At 49.2% G+C, this 16028-nt stretch overlaps 1 protein-coding gene across 10 annotated transcripts in view; it reads right to left on the bottom strand.

Moving 5' to 3' along the window:
- The window catches only part of BCOR (BCL6 corepressor), an 82167-nt gene that overhangs the window by 6936 nt on the left and 59203 nt on the right, over positions 1-16028 (bottom strand). For all 10 annotated transcript variants that reach the window (XM_077171690.1, XM_077171687.1, XM_077171696.1 and 7 more), the window contains 3 exons: positions 10601-10929; positions 10001-10270; positions 3841-4007 (listed from right to left, as the gene is read on the bottom strand). In XM_077171690.1, coding sequence (XP_077027805.1) covers positions 3841-4007; positions 10001-10270; positions 10601-10929 — 766 coding nt within the window. The remainder of the gene's footprint in view (positions 1-3840; positions 4008-10000; positions 10271-10600; positions 10930-16028) is intronic.

The raw sequence follows: 16028 nt of genomic DNA, 5'->3' as shown, positions 1-16028 counted from the left end.
ACTCTTTTACTGGCTAGAACAGCTTCTTGGCAAGCTGACGAGCGAGACCATGCAAAGGCACAGCTATTTGTTTGCTTCTCCCAGCAGAGCCAGCAGAGGAGGGAGTATTCTTCAGTCTTGGCAGAGTTTAACCATCCTCTTTGTAGGATGCAAGAGCAACTACTGGAATAGGCAACTTTTTCAGATGTGAAAATAAAAGAAGATCCCTGAGAGTCCTCTCCTGGGCTGCTGTGCCATACAATCTCTTCCACCCTGAGCATCGTGGAAATAAACACTCTCTATCCCTAATGGTGCAGTTAATGTAGCACAGCTCGTTTCTAAAACAAACCCTTCAAAAGGCCCCAGAAGGAGCTGGGGACATTCGAGAGCTGCAATATCCTACAGAAGACACACATCTCAAACCCTCTCTTGTGTACCGCCGAATCCTTCCTACTATTTTTACTTCCACTAGAGTTAGGAAAACATTTCACTGGGGGTTTATCATTCCACCACCAAAATTATAAACTATTTAGACCAGTCAGGGTTTGCTCTCAGCCTCTCAGGCACCACCAGAGCTCTCCCCACTGCAGTAGCAGGGAGCAATGCCATATTTTGGCGTTTTGTTTGCATTCCCACCCGCTCTGTTACGCAAGGCTGCCCCACGGAAGGGGCAGGGCAGGAGTGGCAGGAGGGCAGGCTGAGCTGCCTCTCCTTGAACGCAATTAGCTGCTGGAAGGTATGGCTGTGCCAAGACCAGCTGAAAGGACACAGGAAGAGAGCCATCTTGGCATGGTCCTCGCAGGGAAAAAAAAAAATAAAAAAGGCTGAGCTCATCAACTGCCAGCGGGAAGGATATAGCAAAACTGGCTGCAGAGAGAGGATCTAGCCAGAGAACTCTGAAGCAACGTGGAGCCCTCGCTAACAGGCAGGGGATGTCTGTATTTTTGGCATGTGGCTTTGTTTCCATAATGGCAAGGGCTCAGCTAGGGCGTGCTGCAGAGGTAAGAGGAGAAGAACAGCGAGATAAGGCCAAATACAGGCGGGAAACAGCCTTGCTAATGTCAGTCCCAACTCCCCTAGTGGAGCTACTGCACTTACCGGGGTCCTGTCGGGGAAGGGAAGCTCTCACCTCTTAAGCACGGTCTATTATTATTTATAGGTAAGACGATTAAGAGCCCTTAGTGACTGCAGCACCTCGGAGACAGGTCTTAAAGATCTCCGGGTTCTACAATAATCTTTGATTAGGCACTAATTGAGCAGCAGAGTGCTTGTGTATTCAGGGGCTGCAGGCACTGCATGTGGTCCATCAGCACAGAGTTTAAGGGGAAAAACATCCAAGACCTACCACATTTAGCCTGGCCAGATGTGCTGTGAATAGGGCAGAGAGGGACACCCCGTGCCGAGCTGGGGTGAATGAAGAAGGGGAGGACCGCACCATTCCCAAGCATTGTCTCCTCACTGCCCCTACACCAGGCTGGTGCTTCGTTTGTTTCTGGCTTCACCGAGATGTCTCACACCACGAGGAAGCAGAGGCTGGATACCTGCCTCATCCCAAAACACACACACACAGAGCCAGCACGATGATCATAGCACCCGCAGCATCTCAGAGAGGCACCGACTTCACAGAACTTTCCTGCATCCTCCACGTTCACACCGACACCCTGCACAGACCAAACCCATACCCTCACCAGCCACAACTTTTCAGGGTGTCCCCCAAAAAGCCGATGGCAGAGGCAGCAAGGAGCAGAGCCCAAGGCCCCAGGTGAGCCCCCAGGCTGCCTCCCCAGCACAGCTGTGCTCGCTCAGCACACGCAGCTGCATCCATCGCAGTTACATCACTCCTCTGTGCTGCTTTACATTAAAACAGGCTGAACAGAACCACACACATCCACTGCCACTGTCTGCAGGCTTGAGAACTTCCAAAGCACCACCAAAAGTACCTCTGGATAAGTGAGGTGGCAGAGGGGAAAATAAAAAGCCAATTCAGAGTCATTAAAAAAGCAGGGGAGAAGGACAAGTCTCTGACAGTGCATTTTTTGGGGTTTGTTTTGGGGGATTTTGTCGTTATTTTTAAGACTTTACTGTATTTCTAAGCGTTGAACATGTTCTGGATTTTAATTTTAAAAGCAACACAGCTGAGGAAGTCATCTTTCCTCCTAAAAGTTCAAGGAGAAAAACCTTCAAGAGAGAAATGGGACTTGTCTGAACAAATGTCCTGACTTACTCTACAGAGACAGAGAAGTCTGACCCTGCCAAAAGGCAACGCATTACACAGATCCAAAGTTCCTTACACAAACTTCTGCTCTCTGTCCTGCCCAACTCAGACCATCTTTCCTCTGTGTATTAGCTGTGTTTTGGATTCTTGCTGTCTGTTGGGCAGCTTTCCAAATGAAAAGTAAGTCTGCCCTCAGAAAAGAGAGGCAACAGCACGCTGAGTTCTGACATTACCATCTATGATCAGATCATCATTATGTTCATTTCTAAAATCCATTTTCCCAAGAACAACTTTTCAGGGTACACTGGCCAAGTTTCTTTCTTGAAAATCAGCTCCGTCTGTGACTAGAAATCAAAGGTGGACTCTGAACTGGCGGGTGATTAAGACTGCTCAGACGCTTCCCAGGGATAATTTTCTATATAGGTTATTCCAGCGAGTGAGACAAAAATAATTTAGGGTTCTTTTTACGGTAACTCACCGCTGTTGCACAGGTCACATATTAAAGCTGAAGGCAGCAGAAAATGCGAGGCTGTTTGTCAGCCTGGAGAGCTCAGAACTCTTCACAAAGACGTGGGCGACAGAGGAGGAATCTGACAATCCAGTCGGGGTTTTAATGTTTCTCCAAAAAGCTTTCCTTTGGGCTGTGATGGGCTGGTGATGGGCCGGGAACAATGGACCATCATGAACTTTTAATGGACCATCCTAACCAGACCTCTTTTTGTCTTCCTGACTCCTCCCTTCTCAAGTTAATAAATAAAGAGCTTAAAAACAAAAGAAGCAGGCTCTTAGTTACGCTAATTTTACCTCCCTGGCTATTTGGATGGTGATAGGGAAGGCGATAAACCATTTAAGATAACAAGCTGCAGGAGATTCGCAGAATACAAAGACCTGTCCCCAAAATGCACAGACTGAATAACAGCTCTGCATATGCTCAGGACAAGTTACCCCAAGGTCAGCCTCGCAGAGGTGGTCAAAGAGGTGCTTTAGGAGATACACAAGAAGCTTAAAAAAAGGTCCAGAGCAGCATTTTTTTTTTCTCCACAAAGCTAAAAAGAAAAGCTCACTATCTATTCTGCCAGCACAGGAACTAAGCACCCCTACTATTCTCTGAAGGAAACTAAAAAAAGGCTAATTCGGGATTAAAAAAAGAAAAAAAAAACGTAAATCCGAAATATCAAATGAGCAGATAGTTGAACAGTTCAGCAAACAACATTTTTATACAGAACATACAGGACTCGCACACCCGATGGCCACAAAAGCCCGAAGTGCTCTCCAAAGTAACCCTGCTAACAAGGCTAACTCCGCTCTTTTGGCACAGCTCTAAGGACCTGGAGGGCACAGGAGCAGGGCTGCAGCTCAAGTATCACTCCTTCCTACCCTGCAGCTGGCAATTCACCGACTGACAACAACCGACCAAAGCACAGCTTATTAAAATTCCCAGAATCGAAAAGAAATTACCCCGAACTCGAGCCACAAGAGAAGCGAGTCCCCACCGCTGAGGTCACGGAGCCCCGCGCGGCCCTGCCCAAGGACCAGCAGCAAGGCCGCGTGTGTGCCCTGCGTGGCTGGGGAGGCAGCACCAGGGGAGCACAGAGCACAGGCACAGAGGGGAGGGAGGCACAGAGGGGCCAGGGGGTGCTGCTCACCTGGTTCCATCCTGGGCGCTGCAGTTGACGTCCGCGCCGTACTCGAGGAGGTGCCGCACGATGCTCAGCCAGCCCCGGGCACAGGCCTCGTGCAGGGCACAGTAACCCGCGTTGTCACGGTGGTTCACGTCACACGCCTTGTTCTCCAAACAATACAGAACCACTTCCTGCAAACAGCAAGGAAAACGGACGAACATCGAGTTATTTGAGTTATTTCTCGCTGGGTAAACGCGCAGGTTTCTCTGCTTGAAGGAAATGTGGGGGGGAAGAGGCTAAAGTCAAAATCCCTATGATATGCTAAGTTACCCTCTACGAGATGGGTCAGTCAAAAGGAAAATAAAAGGGGGAGCTGTTGACAGTCCTGTCTGTTCAGGAAACACAGCAGAGACTTCCCTGAGCAGACTAATTTGGGCAAAGTGACACTGAGAGCTCCACGCCTTGCAGGACCCTGTAACCCCCAACATCAGGAACTGTCACAGAAGGAGAACACAAAAATTTCACAGACAAAACTCACAGTGTTCCACTTCTGAGAACTTGTACACATAAATCTAGTGAGAAGGTTGTTACTCTTACATCTGCATTTTTTAAACAGAAAATTTTCTGCGAGTGCAACAGCAGCACGGCCAACGTCAGTTTGATTTTAAAAGAAAAAGTGCATGACCCGAAACAAAACACATTTAAGACACACAAAGGATGGCTTGCTATCAGCAAACAAAAACCAGCCAGGCTCTATCGAGATTGGGGAAATCCCATTTTCACCCACCCCGGTTTTCTGCAGGCAGAAGTAAAGGCAGGCACCGGGTCCCAATGAGGAGCCCGGCGCCGCAGGAAGCCGTGTGAATTTAACACAATTTATCTTGCAGTCAAATCCACCACACTCCAGAGCCTGGGCCAGGCTCAGCTCTGCACTGCCCTGCAGCCTTGGAACAATGACTGCTCCATCACTCAACCGAAAATTTGGGACGGTGCGAGTCTTCCTCGACTCGTGCCGGATGCAAAAGAAGGCAAAACAAAACAAAACACATTTCTGAGAGATGTTCAATGCATAAAATAGCCCCCACGTTCCCAGATTAGTGGTTAACCATTAATTTTGCATTTGAGTGACATCCCCGCAAAGCCAGAAACGGCACGGAGGGGGCGAGTGCTTGTTTTGCCAAAGCAGGAGAATAAAACGACGTCGGGCACAGCGCATTTATTCCTCCCGTTTCAAAATAAACCGGAAAGCCCGCAATAATCTGTGCTCTGGGTACACCTGACTCAAGAGCTGGTATCCAGGATACAGCATGAAGCTGCTCTTTTAGCAGGCCCTCACCAGCCAGGCTAGAGCTGAGAGCTAATGAGCTGCCCGTCCCAGGCTCCAGAGCATCCCCTCCAATGCCACGGGGGATGCACCCACCCACCCCAGTGCACCCACAGGACCCCCACAGGCCCACCTCTCACCAAACAGGGCCTCTGAACGCTCCTGCTAGTCAGCCCAAGGGCCAAAAATCACTCCAGAACGGATGGCTCTTTACCCTGCACATGGCCAAGCCCATAAGAAAAGGCTGTGCAAAATTATACTCTGGAGGTATGAATTTTCCTTCAAAGCAGACCACCCTGCCAGGCAAATTAGCAGATGGATATAGGTAGCAGAAGCATCTGCTGTATTCAGTGCCACTTTTAGGATGCAGTCACCATTTAAAATAGACTTTGCAACTCAAAATAAAAGATGTTTCATCTATTTTTGTAGAAAGGAAAGACTCGTCCTAGGGTGGAATACCTACTACTGGACAAAAAAGCTAATTTTGTCGGGCAATTCTGTGTTAAGAGGCTATAAGAAGAATGTCATTAACCACAAAATGTAACCATAAAGACCATAAAACTCTACATTGTTAATTAATTAAATGCCTCATTAACTTTTTTTTAACATGATTTATTCAATCTACAAAAAAAATTGGCCACCATTGCCAAATACAGGAACATGTGGTGCCACAAACACACTTTTGGTTTCACAAGCATTTCTTGCTAAGGTCTGGTGAAGTCTGTGAGAATGCCACAGGGCAATTTAATGTCTGTTCAGCTGCTCTATTTAAATCAGCATTCTGAAAATCACTCACAGTTAATCCAAAGAGTCAAACTAGAACATAACCAGACACCTCCACCTCTGCTTCTTGCAGTTTCTTAGCCAAACTGCAAAGAGCCACGTCAAAGTATGCACATATGCAAGGTCCATCCTCACATGCAATGAGCTGCTCTTCTTATTTACTCCTTCTCCAGGGGAAGAGCTCAGCATCCCCCAGGCCCCAAGAAGCACTATTCTCCCACATCCAGCCTCAAAACACAGCCCTTGGGTCAGGTATTATATGCTGAGCCTTAACATTCCCCCCAGCATCACACCAAACCACTGAGGTGGTGTCCATTCCTGAGCAGGATGCAGGAGCCCTGCAGGAGCTGTGCAGGGGCTCTGGAGCTCCTGCTCCTGTGGCAGTGACACTGGGTAAGCCCTGCCTTCACCTCTGTTTAAATGCCCTATCACACACCACTCACTTTGCTAATTTCTCTGCCTTCCCAGGAAGGATTTAATAACAAACCGACAGGGAACTTTCCAAGTCCACTGTGGTAGTTTCAGTCCAGCCAGCAGCCAAGCCCCAGGCAGCCTCACTCACTCACTCACTCACTCACTCACTCACTCACTCACTCACTCAACTCACTCACTCACTCACTCACTCACTCAACTCACTCACTCACTCACTCACTCACTCACTCACTCACACACTCACTCCCCCAGCAGCAGGACCAGGGTGAGAATCAGAGAAGCACAAGGGTCAAAGGTGGAAAACTCATGGACTGGGATAAAGACAGTTTAATAGGGAAAGCAAAAGCCATGCACACAAGCAAAGGAAAACAAGGAATTCATTCACTGCTCCCCATGGCTGGGCAGGTGTTCAGACATCTCCAGGAGAGCAGGGCCCCATCCCCACTTATCAGTGACCTGGGGAGATAAACATCACTCCAAATGTTCCTCCCCTTCTCCCCCAATTTTATACTCTGATCCATGATGTCCCAGGGTCTGGAATATCCCTTTGGTCAGTTTGGGTCACCCGTCCTGGCTGTGTCTCCTCCCAGCCTCCCATGCACACCAGGCTCCTCACCAGTGTGGCAGCAGGAAAAACAGAAAAGGCCTTGGTTCTGTGTAAACCCTGCTCAGCAGTAACAAAAACATCCCTATATTATCATCACTGTGTTCAGCACAAATCCAAAACACTGCCCCATACCAGCCACACTGAGAAGAAAATTAACCCTACCCCAGCCAAAACCAGCAAATCCAGACACACACCAAAAAGCAACATGAGGCAGAAAGACAGCCAGTGTTTCCTCTCACATCAAATTCATTACACAAGCCTTTTGTCATTTTTTTCCCAAAAAGACTCTACACTCCCTGTAATTCCCTCTTTACAAAAAGTAAATTACAGTTTTAAGACTACCATTATCTCAAGTCATTTGTTTCAAATGGGGGAAAACAGAAGGGATTCGAGAGCGGCCATACATTGGGATGAGTTGGTAACATCCTGCTGAGGCATGGCCTGGCGCAGAAGCTTAGGAAAGGAAAGGCAAAGCTTCCCACCAGCTTTAGCAGGGATTTCCAGGGCTGAAGACCATTTGCTGCTCTGTCTTTAAGCAGCCTTGCAGGCTGCAGCCCTGCAATTTATGTGACCAGACAGGAGCCACACTTCTCCTTCGACATTTCACACTCGGGTCAGCTCTACACACAAAATCGTGTCCGCTCGTGCCCTGCTTCCTGCAGTGACCTGGGGCACATCGGCACTAGGACAGCAGGACACGGCACTGGCACTGACAGCAGGACACAGCTCATGGCCTCGCAGCACTCGGGCTCCCCACGGCTCCAGCAGTGATACACACAGCCTGCCAGCACCTCTGCGTGCTGAAGGCTTTGGAGTGGGATCTCTGCACAGCCTCAGGGCATCCCTGCTGCAAAGGCAGGCAGGCTGCCAAGGGCAGGCACGAGCTCATCCGGTCTCAGGGCAGCGCAGCATTCCTGCCAGGGCTCCGTGGTGCCCTGCGGTGCCAGCCGCTTCCAGCTCCCAGTCCTGAATCAGCACTCGGCTCCCTCTGCACGCTGTGCCCTGATGATGCAAACTCATCTGCCTCCCCTGCCACGGAGCTGCCAAAGGGCTGTGCCATCACAGCAGCCAGGGAAGCCCCACGTGCCCACCAGAGCTTGCTGCCCTGCTAACAGGGGTGGCAGAAAAGTGACCTGTGTACTTGCCACAGGTCACTGACCAGCCTGTTACCTTGACTCATCAGATTTTTCTTCTTTTTTTTTTTTTTTCTATATAGAGGAATTTCTTACTTCTTGACCATTCTCATTCTTTGTGCAGAGAGAGGAAATTCGACTTTCTACTAATTGCATTAGTGCCATCAAAATTAAGAAAAACCCCTCAGCTATGGAGCTTCCATGGATGATCCAACTATCACAGCTCACCATGGGCCAAACATAGCTCCAACAGGGTGACACAGACACCCACCACTGAGCCTCAAAAAACACAGACAACATCAGATCCTGGCAGCAGTTTGGGTGCATGGAGTGGTCTTCTTTCCCTGCCCTGCATTCCACCAACAACACAACCAACTGCTCTATGGTCAACACCACCTGAACAATCAAACCAAACAAGCTGAATATTTAAGTCTATTAAAAACATGGTGTTCACTTGAACTTTTGGGTGAATTTAAGCCAGAAAATGAAAATCCTCAATCGGCTGATAATGGGAAGGCATGGTGGTACACAATGTTACTCACAATGATACCTTGGTGAGCCTGGGTATCCCCAGCTTTCTGCAACCAGCCAATTTGATAGCAGAGAGCTCCTGCTATCAGAGCAAATGGAGAGCCCTGGGCCCCTGCTTGAGCAGGACATCAGCCCCTCACTAAATTTGGGAGCTGCTCCCATTGAGCTGTGCTCAGCAGAGGTGCTGGCCACAGAAAGCCAAGTGCTCAAGCATGCTCACCCTGGCAGGCCCCATGCAGGAAGAAAATACACACTGATAGCTTGGAGCACATGCTACAGTACATTTAGATTTTGGACCCACAGAAAATGAAACCATTTAAATTACAGAGAATTCCACAGCAGTGTTGTAACAACCACCTCTCCCAGCCAGAGCTGAAGTGCCCTGGGTTAGAAGAAGCCTTTGTCTAAGGTAAACAAAACCTTCCCAATAAACCCTGCTTTCCAGAGCTGGACAAGGCCTTGCTCCACACAAAGCTCTCTCCAGCTATACAAAGGGCATCTCAAGGTTTCAGCAAATCCCCAAGGCTGGGCGGGCCCCACCTGGACCTGGGCTGATGCCACCTTTCCTCATGGGGCTCAAGCCCAGCTCCAAGGTCCAGGCAGCCCCCTCAGCAGCACAGCAAACCCTGCAGCCATGCCAAGGGCAGCATTTGCTCTCTGCAATGAAACACCTCTGCACAGATCTGAAACCGAGCAGCAACGACGCTCATACCTACATGCCCACATTTCCCCAATAAAAGCGCGCTTCAAAACGGCCGAGCTAAGGGATTCATCGGTTTCTGATTTTTGTAGCAACAGGGGGCCCCTTTCATTAGACAACATTGTTCCAGCTACACCAAGCAGCTCCAGACGCCGAGTATAAAGCATGCAGAGTGCTCCTATGATGTGTCTGATCATGCAAGAGGACACTCTAAGCGCTACATCCTGTGTCACATACCAGATACTCCTTGGAGAGAAGAACAAAAATAAAACCCTTCTCCTAAACTACAAGCTCTTCACAAACAACAAAAGCAGAAAACATACAGCTCATTAAAGATCACCATAAAGATTACTTGGGAGGAAAAAAGAAAGGAAAAAAAAAAAAGACATTCGTTCTGTTTGCAGATGGTTTATATCTAAAGGGAAGTGAGGGTTACCAATAAAACTTTACCCTTTGCTCATTCCCTTGAGACGTTGCTCACCCTGTATCCCTGCCAGCTGACCCAGCAGCGGTGGGGAGTCATTCCCACAGCAACCTGCCTCCAAACCCCCACACCAGAGAAGGGAAAGCAGCAGGGGAACGGGGGCTACAACTTTCAGCGACCCAACCGAAACCTGCTAACTTTTGGAATCAAAAAGAAAAGCCCATCCCACGGGGCGCGGGGGGAGCCTTACCTCATAGCCCAGGCGTGCCGCCCGCTGCAGCAGCGTCTCCCCCGCGTTCTTGTTGACGATGAGGCGCCGTGCCTCGGGGGGCATGGGCCGGCTGGGGGTGCTCTCCGGGCTGGGGCTGGCCAGGGGCAGCTGCGGGGGCTGCGGGAGCGGAAGCAGCGCGGGCGCCTGCGGCAGCCGCTCGTACACCTTCTGCTCGAACGGCTTGGCCGGCGAGGAGTCGCAGTCTGAACTCGGCTCCAGTCGCTTCCTGACTTTCCTCGTTACCGTTACCTGTCAAAACCGTGATGGCAGGGGTTTTTTATCTTTGTTTGCACAGTACTGTGATGGGACTGTGCTTTGGTAGTGAGGAATTAAGACTTTTCTACTGGTATTTAATTTTTAAAGGAAGACCCGCTACAGCTTTTAAACACAAAATGCTTCACCCTTGTAACAGTGCCTTCAACTAAGGTTAAGAAAAGCAAACACAAAATGTGCAAAGCATCCACAGACAAATCCGAACGCAATCCCCGCTACACTGCATGCACGACAGTGCGTAAGTTTTAAGCAAGCTGGCTCTGCCTTCTCAGAGGCTGGTGGACAATTAAGTCTAAATAAAGATACCTTATCTTCAGCATTTTCGATATCTGTGGTGTCATCCCCTGTCAGAGATGACCTCCTTCTCCTCTCCTGCAGTGCCAAGTGTTTTGTTTTACACTGACGTTTCCCTGATGGCTTCTCACACTCGCTGTATTTCTGCATCAGAGATGCATGTTGGAAATCCTCCTCTTCGTCTGTGTACAGCCCATCTGTCTTCCGGCTTTCTTTAATTTTCTGCTGTTTGGCAGCCAACCTCGAGGCTGGAGTACAGCTTGGCTGAGCCTGCCTTTTGCTGTTTGCATTGGTGGATGAAAGGCTCTTCATGTGCGGAGACACCGGGAATACGGGCAAGCCTAAACGGGAAGGGAAAGGCATTACACATCGCATGGTGCGTTAAAAGGAAAACGCATTGCTAGCACTTAACACAAGCTCCTCCACTGCTTAAGAGATCTACAATTACATTTTCAAATCGTTAATATTTTAAGCCTTCCACATCCAAACTGTAAATAGCATCTCGCCCGTTGACGCTGTGCTAGCGGTTATCGGGCTCTAATAAAAATCCCTCAATGAAATGCCCCATGCAGGTGCTGGGCAGTGCCAGGGCCGTGGGAATGAGTGCCAGGCCAGCTTGGCAGTGCCACCACGGGCAGAGTGGAACAGCTGCAGGGAAAAACTCACCTCCTAACCTAGGACTGCCTGATCTGAAGGGGAACCAACTCCTCCAGCAGCCTGGGCCCAGCCCGGCTTGTCTCAGTGCAGACACAGGGATGGTGAGGGATGAGGGGACAGGAAGAAAGGGGGGAGCATGCATCAGATTTATTGGGACAGTGTGCTGGTTTTTCATCATGGAAGTGATGTTTTGGGAGAGGTGGAAATGTTGAGCTTACTCCCAAGACAAGAAACACCTTCTCAGCAGCAATTTGACTTCTAAAACAAGCCAAGAGAAGAAAGACTACTCAAGGAGCTGTTCCTAGAGAAGCTCTGTGCAAGCTCTCCATCAGAAAGCACAGGGATTTTGCAGGAAAAGCAATCAGATGGTTTTTTGCCCCAAGAACTGCATTCAGAAGTGAGTCTTTCTGGGACACTGGGACAGTAAGGCCAGTGCTCTGCTGCCTGTGGCAGGATACTGGCAGGGCTGGGTTTTCTCTGGGGATTAGCTCCAACAAGCTGGATCCCACAATCTGGGCCACGTGCAAAAAGCATGGTTAGTTTTGGGGTTTTTTTCGGAGTGCAAGAAGGCTTACAACAAAACAAGGACAGGAAAGTTGACTTTTTATAGTCTGAATTTCCCTTGGGAAGAGAATTGAGGTGACCTCAGAACCAACTGCTCTGCAGAAAAATTAAAGGCTGCTAGAAAGGAAGGGACAACTTCAGCCAAACAATACCACACAACCAAGGGAAGGTGTGGAAAAAACTTTGAGAACTTGAAAGAGGCTCCCTTGCTCTGAGAAGTCTCTGAAGTGATGCTACTTTTACAATAGAAGAGATGGTAGGAGCAAATAAGCAGGTGCTCAGGGGAGAGACACCCTTACTTAAAGAGAGTCGGTCCAGAACCAGTTGGTAAAAAAGAAAATAAAATCTAGAATCCTCTTGGTGGGCAGTTTCACACTTTAGTCTTCCTTAAATAGATCTGTGAAAGCAACTCACAGAAGGCTTTCTAGATTAAGGATGAAAACAGAAATCCCTCGGTTCTTTTGAGCCACTTTCTAGAAAAAGACACATACCACGGCTTGCCAAGCAGATGTCAGGGAATTTATGGGACACATGATGTGCAGATTGTTCAGCAAAAATCATGTTAAGTTTTACAGGCTTTGCAATACTGAAGGAAGGCACCTAGTTGTAGGCTGAGCCTATGGATGCAAAGGTGTCTTTCCAACTCTGTAGATAGCACAAAGTAAGGAGTGTTTAATTTTCATGTTCCCAACTATCCTAATTGAGCAGCGTGTGAAAAGCCCAATTCCAATACAGAAGTACCATCATTACCTACTTAATCACTTACTAAAGAAAAAAAAAATGGAAAAGATGGAAAGCAACAGCGAGGAGCTCTGGTGAGCGTAAATGGAACAAACAGCTGCATGCGGAAAAACTACAATAGACTGAAAAACTCACAGGTCTGGAGAAGGACAGAAATACTGAAAGGATGGAGGAAAAAAAAAACACAGGAAGCTTATCTCAAAGAACTGCAGGCTTTCCCATGCAGACATGCCGAGGCATTGAAAGCAGAAGTTTAATCACCACAAAGAATGTGTTCTCCTGCCTGCAAACTCCACATCAACTCTGTGCTTCACTTTGACCCTCCATGGTGGCGACAGCAGGCACCAGGCTAAATGTGCACCGGAGCTGAGAGATGGAGAGCAGCTATGCTGTGCACCCAGGAGCTTCAGGATCAGTAACATTGCAATATACCAGCACTACACAGAAAAAGCCAAGCATGAGCCTGGGAAATGCAAGACAACAGGGGCAGAAAAGCAGCAAGTGACTGATCCTGGAATCCCACCCCATCTTCCTGACCACGTGAAGAGAGAGAAGAAAAACAAGAGTGAGCAGGAATACACCTAAACATCCATAGAAAAAAAGAAAACCCAAACCAAAAACCCCAAAAAACTCAGGCCTCTGACTGATGTGGGCTGTGGCAAGTCTGACTCAGAGCAGGACCTGTCTCCCTTCCCGCAGGAGCGGCTGCTGCGAGGTCCGCACGGAACAGCAGCAGGAACAGCAGCAGCTGCCGCCGCGTCACCTGAATGCTCCTTGTTCAGCTCCCCCCAGCAGCTGCCTCCTCCCGCCTGCCAAGCCCGTGGCTGCCACACTGCCTGCAGCCCCAGGCAGCTCCCAGGGGCTGGCACATGCTTCCCAGTGGGCGAGATCCTCCTGGCTCCTCTCCTCAGGGCTTTTGTTTCCGCGCTGTTCTGGTTTTCTCCTCGCACAGCGTGAGCGGCTGTGGCTCCCAGGGGGAGCATCAGGAGATGCTCCAGCAGTGCAGGGTTATTGCTCAGCTGGGACCCCAGCAGAGGCTGTGGCTTCTGCCTTGGTTATGGGGCTGGGCAAGCAGTGTGATGCCCTGAAGCAGCAGCATCCCCACGTTCATGGACCTGCTGCACCCCGGAGACCCAGCACGGCAACATCACTTTGCAACACGATCACAGAATCATAGAATGGTTTAGGGTTGGAAGGGAGATCATCCCCTAAAGATCATCCAGTTCCAACCCTTCTGCCATTGGCAGGGACACATTCTACTAGATCAGGTGGCTCAGAGCCCCATCCAACCTGGCCCTGAAGACTTCCATGGATGTGGCAGCCACAATTTCTCGGTGCAGCCTGTTCCAGTGCCTGCCCACTCTCACAGTCAAGAATTTCCTCCTAATAACCTAATCTAAGTCTAGCCCCTTTAAAATCCATTACCACTTTTCTATCACTATATATCCTCGTCAAAAGTCCCTCTCCAGCTCTCTTAGAGCCCTCTTTTAGGTATTGGAAGGTGCTATAAGGTTTCCCCAGAGCCTTCTCTTCTCTGGGCTGAACAACCCCAACCCCCTCAGCCTGTCTTCACAGCAGAGGTGATCCAGCCCCCTGATTATCTTTGCAGCCTCCTCTGGACCTGCTCCAGCGGGTCCATGTTTCCCATGCTGGGGGCCCAGGAACTGGACACAGCTCTGCAGGTGGGGCCTCACAGGAGCAGAGCAGAGCCAGAATCACCTCCCCTGACCTGCTGCCCACACTGCTCTGCATAAACAATACTGGAGTAACAAACCCAGAATTCAGAAACCTTCACATTCCCAGAGATTTGCAGGCAGGAGTGGCAAACATCCTGCTAATGTTAGACTGAGGCTTCAGAGGCAACCCTCATGTCCTGTTACAGGCTGCTCCTTGGGATACAACCAGCTGCCCAGCAGCAGAGACTGCCACAACTGCAGGCAGTGCTTGAGCACAGAGAACAGCTGCTCCCAGCCCCAAACTAAAAAAAAAAAGCTGCAAGTGACAGTGTACATTCTCATACTCAGTCTCTGCTTGTTTAAGAAAAGTTTGAGGACTAGTCCTGAGCAAGACAGACAAGCTGGAAGACTCCATATCCATGAGACTGTCATGCAGAGGATGCTCTGTCACACAATGGGGAAAAATGTCTTCATCCCAGTCAACTAAGAACGAGGAGATTCAAAAGTTTACACTTCAACAGGGCTGGAGAAGCACCAGCAAAATTATCTGAATGATATCCACTGTCTTTGTACAATGAACAGCAAGGCACAATTTAGTCGAGTTTATGGTTTTATAGCAGCTTCCAAACCCAAGAGTTTTTTCACAGCCATAGGCAAGTGAATCTGAATGCCTTTGGGAATGGTGCAGAAACTGGGAGCCACCTCTTTTTCTTTGCTGTGGCCATCAGCCTGCCACTGCCACAGGGGAAAGGATTCCAGGGGAAAGTGAGAGCATCCTTACACAATACAGCTTCTTGTCAGTGACCCTGGTTTAATCTCTACAAGGTATACAAGGTATCTCTCTCTGAAAGTACTAAGGTGAGGGGCAGGGGTGTTTGAGCCGATACCATGCTCACCAAGGCAGCACATAAAGCAAGGAAGTTAGAGTCAAAGCTCCTTTTTGTCCTTGGTTTGTTAACCAAAGTTTTGTTCTCCTACTGCACAAATCCTTTTGGATGGATCCTTCCCCATCAGTAAGCATCAAAGTTTGGGGGTTTCTGCCCTCAGATAATCCTACCAAGGAGAAGGACAGTTGAGGAGCTTTAGGACTGAAGGGAAGCTGGTATTTTTGCCTGTGACTTTCAGAGACTACCGAGGAAAATCTTCACTGGCACAGGATGATCTGGACTCAGTCCTTTCCATGGTGTGGGACAAGAGGATCCACTCTCCTCATGCTTCTCTCTTTCAAGGGGATCTCAGCTGAACTATAGGTTAGGCCAGCTGGAATGTGAATGTGTTCCAGGTGATGAAGCTCCCAGGTTTGTGAAGGAGCAAGGAGCCCAAATGCCAAACACACAGCTCCTGCTCCCAGAAACAGTCTTTCCTCAAAAACAAGCAGAGCCCTTGGAGAGGTAAGAGCAGGAAAAGAGAAAGAAAAGGGGATTTGCCCTGTGCACTGTGTGATTCCATTCCCCAGCAGTTCTCCTGCCAAGCTACAGCAGCAAAATGTTGCAGGGAAGGAGAAAGGCACCAGAGCAGAAAATGTGCCCAGGGACTGAGGACAGTGGGGACAGGAGAGTGACCTGTCCATCCCAGTGAAAATTTGGCAGATTGTATCCACAGGCTTTCCCCCAGGATAGGGAATCAACAGAAAAGGGAGGGAGGATTGGGAAAGGAGGAAGTGGAGTGAGAGGTAAAGAAGAAGCCAAAAACAAGTCAAGGAAAGCTGATACGCTTTGAGGAAGCAACCCCTTAGGAGAGAGCTGCTGGAAAACCTCTGCCAAGGGGCCAGGAAGTGGGATGCAAGGGGTTTACAGGATGTG

Source organism: Agelaius phoeniceus, chromosome 2 (assembly GCF_051311805.1).
Source record: "Agelaius phoeniceus isolate bAgePho1 chromosome 2, bAgePho1.hap1, whole genome shotgun sequence".
Classification (NCBI taxonomy): domain Eukaryota; kingdom Metazoa; phylum Chordata; class Aves; order Passeriformes; family Icteridae; genus Agelaius; species Agelaius phoeniceus.
The sequence above is the reverse complement of the archived record's forward strand: the minus strand, read 5'-3'. Positions and strand labels throughout refer to the sequence as shown.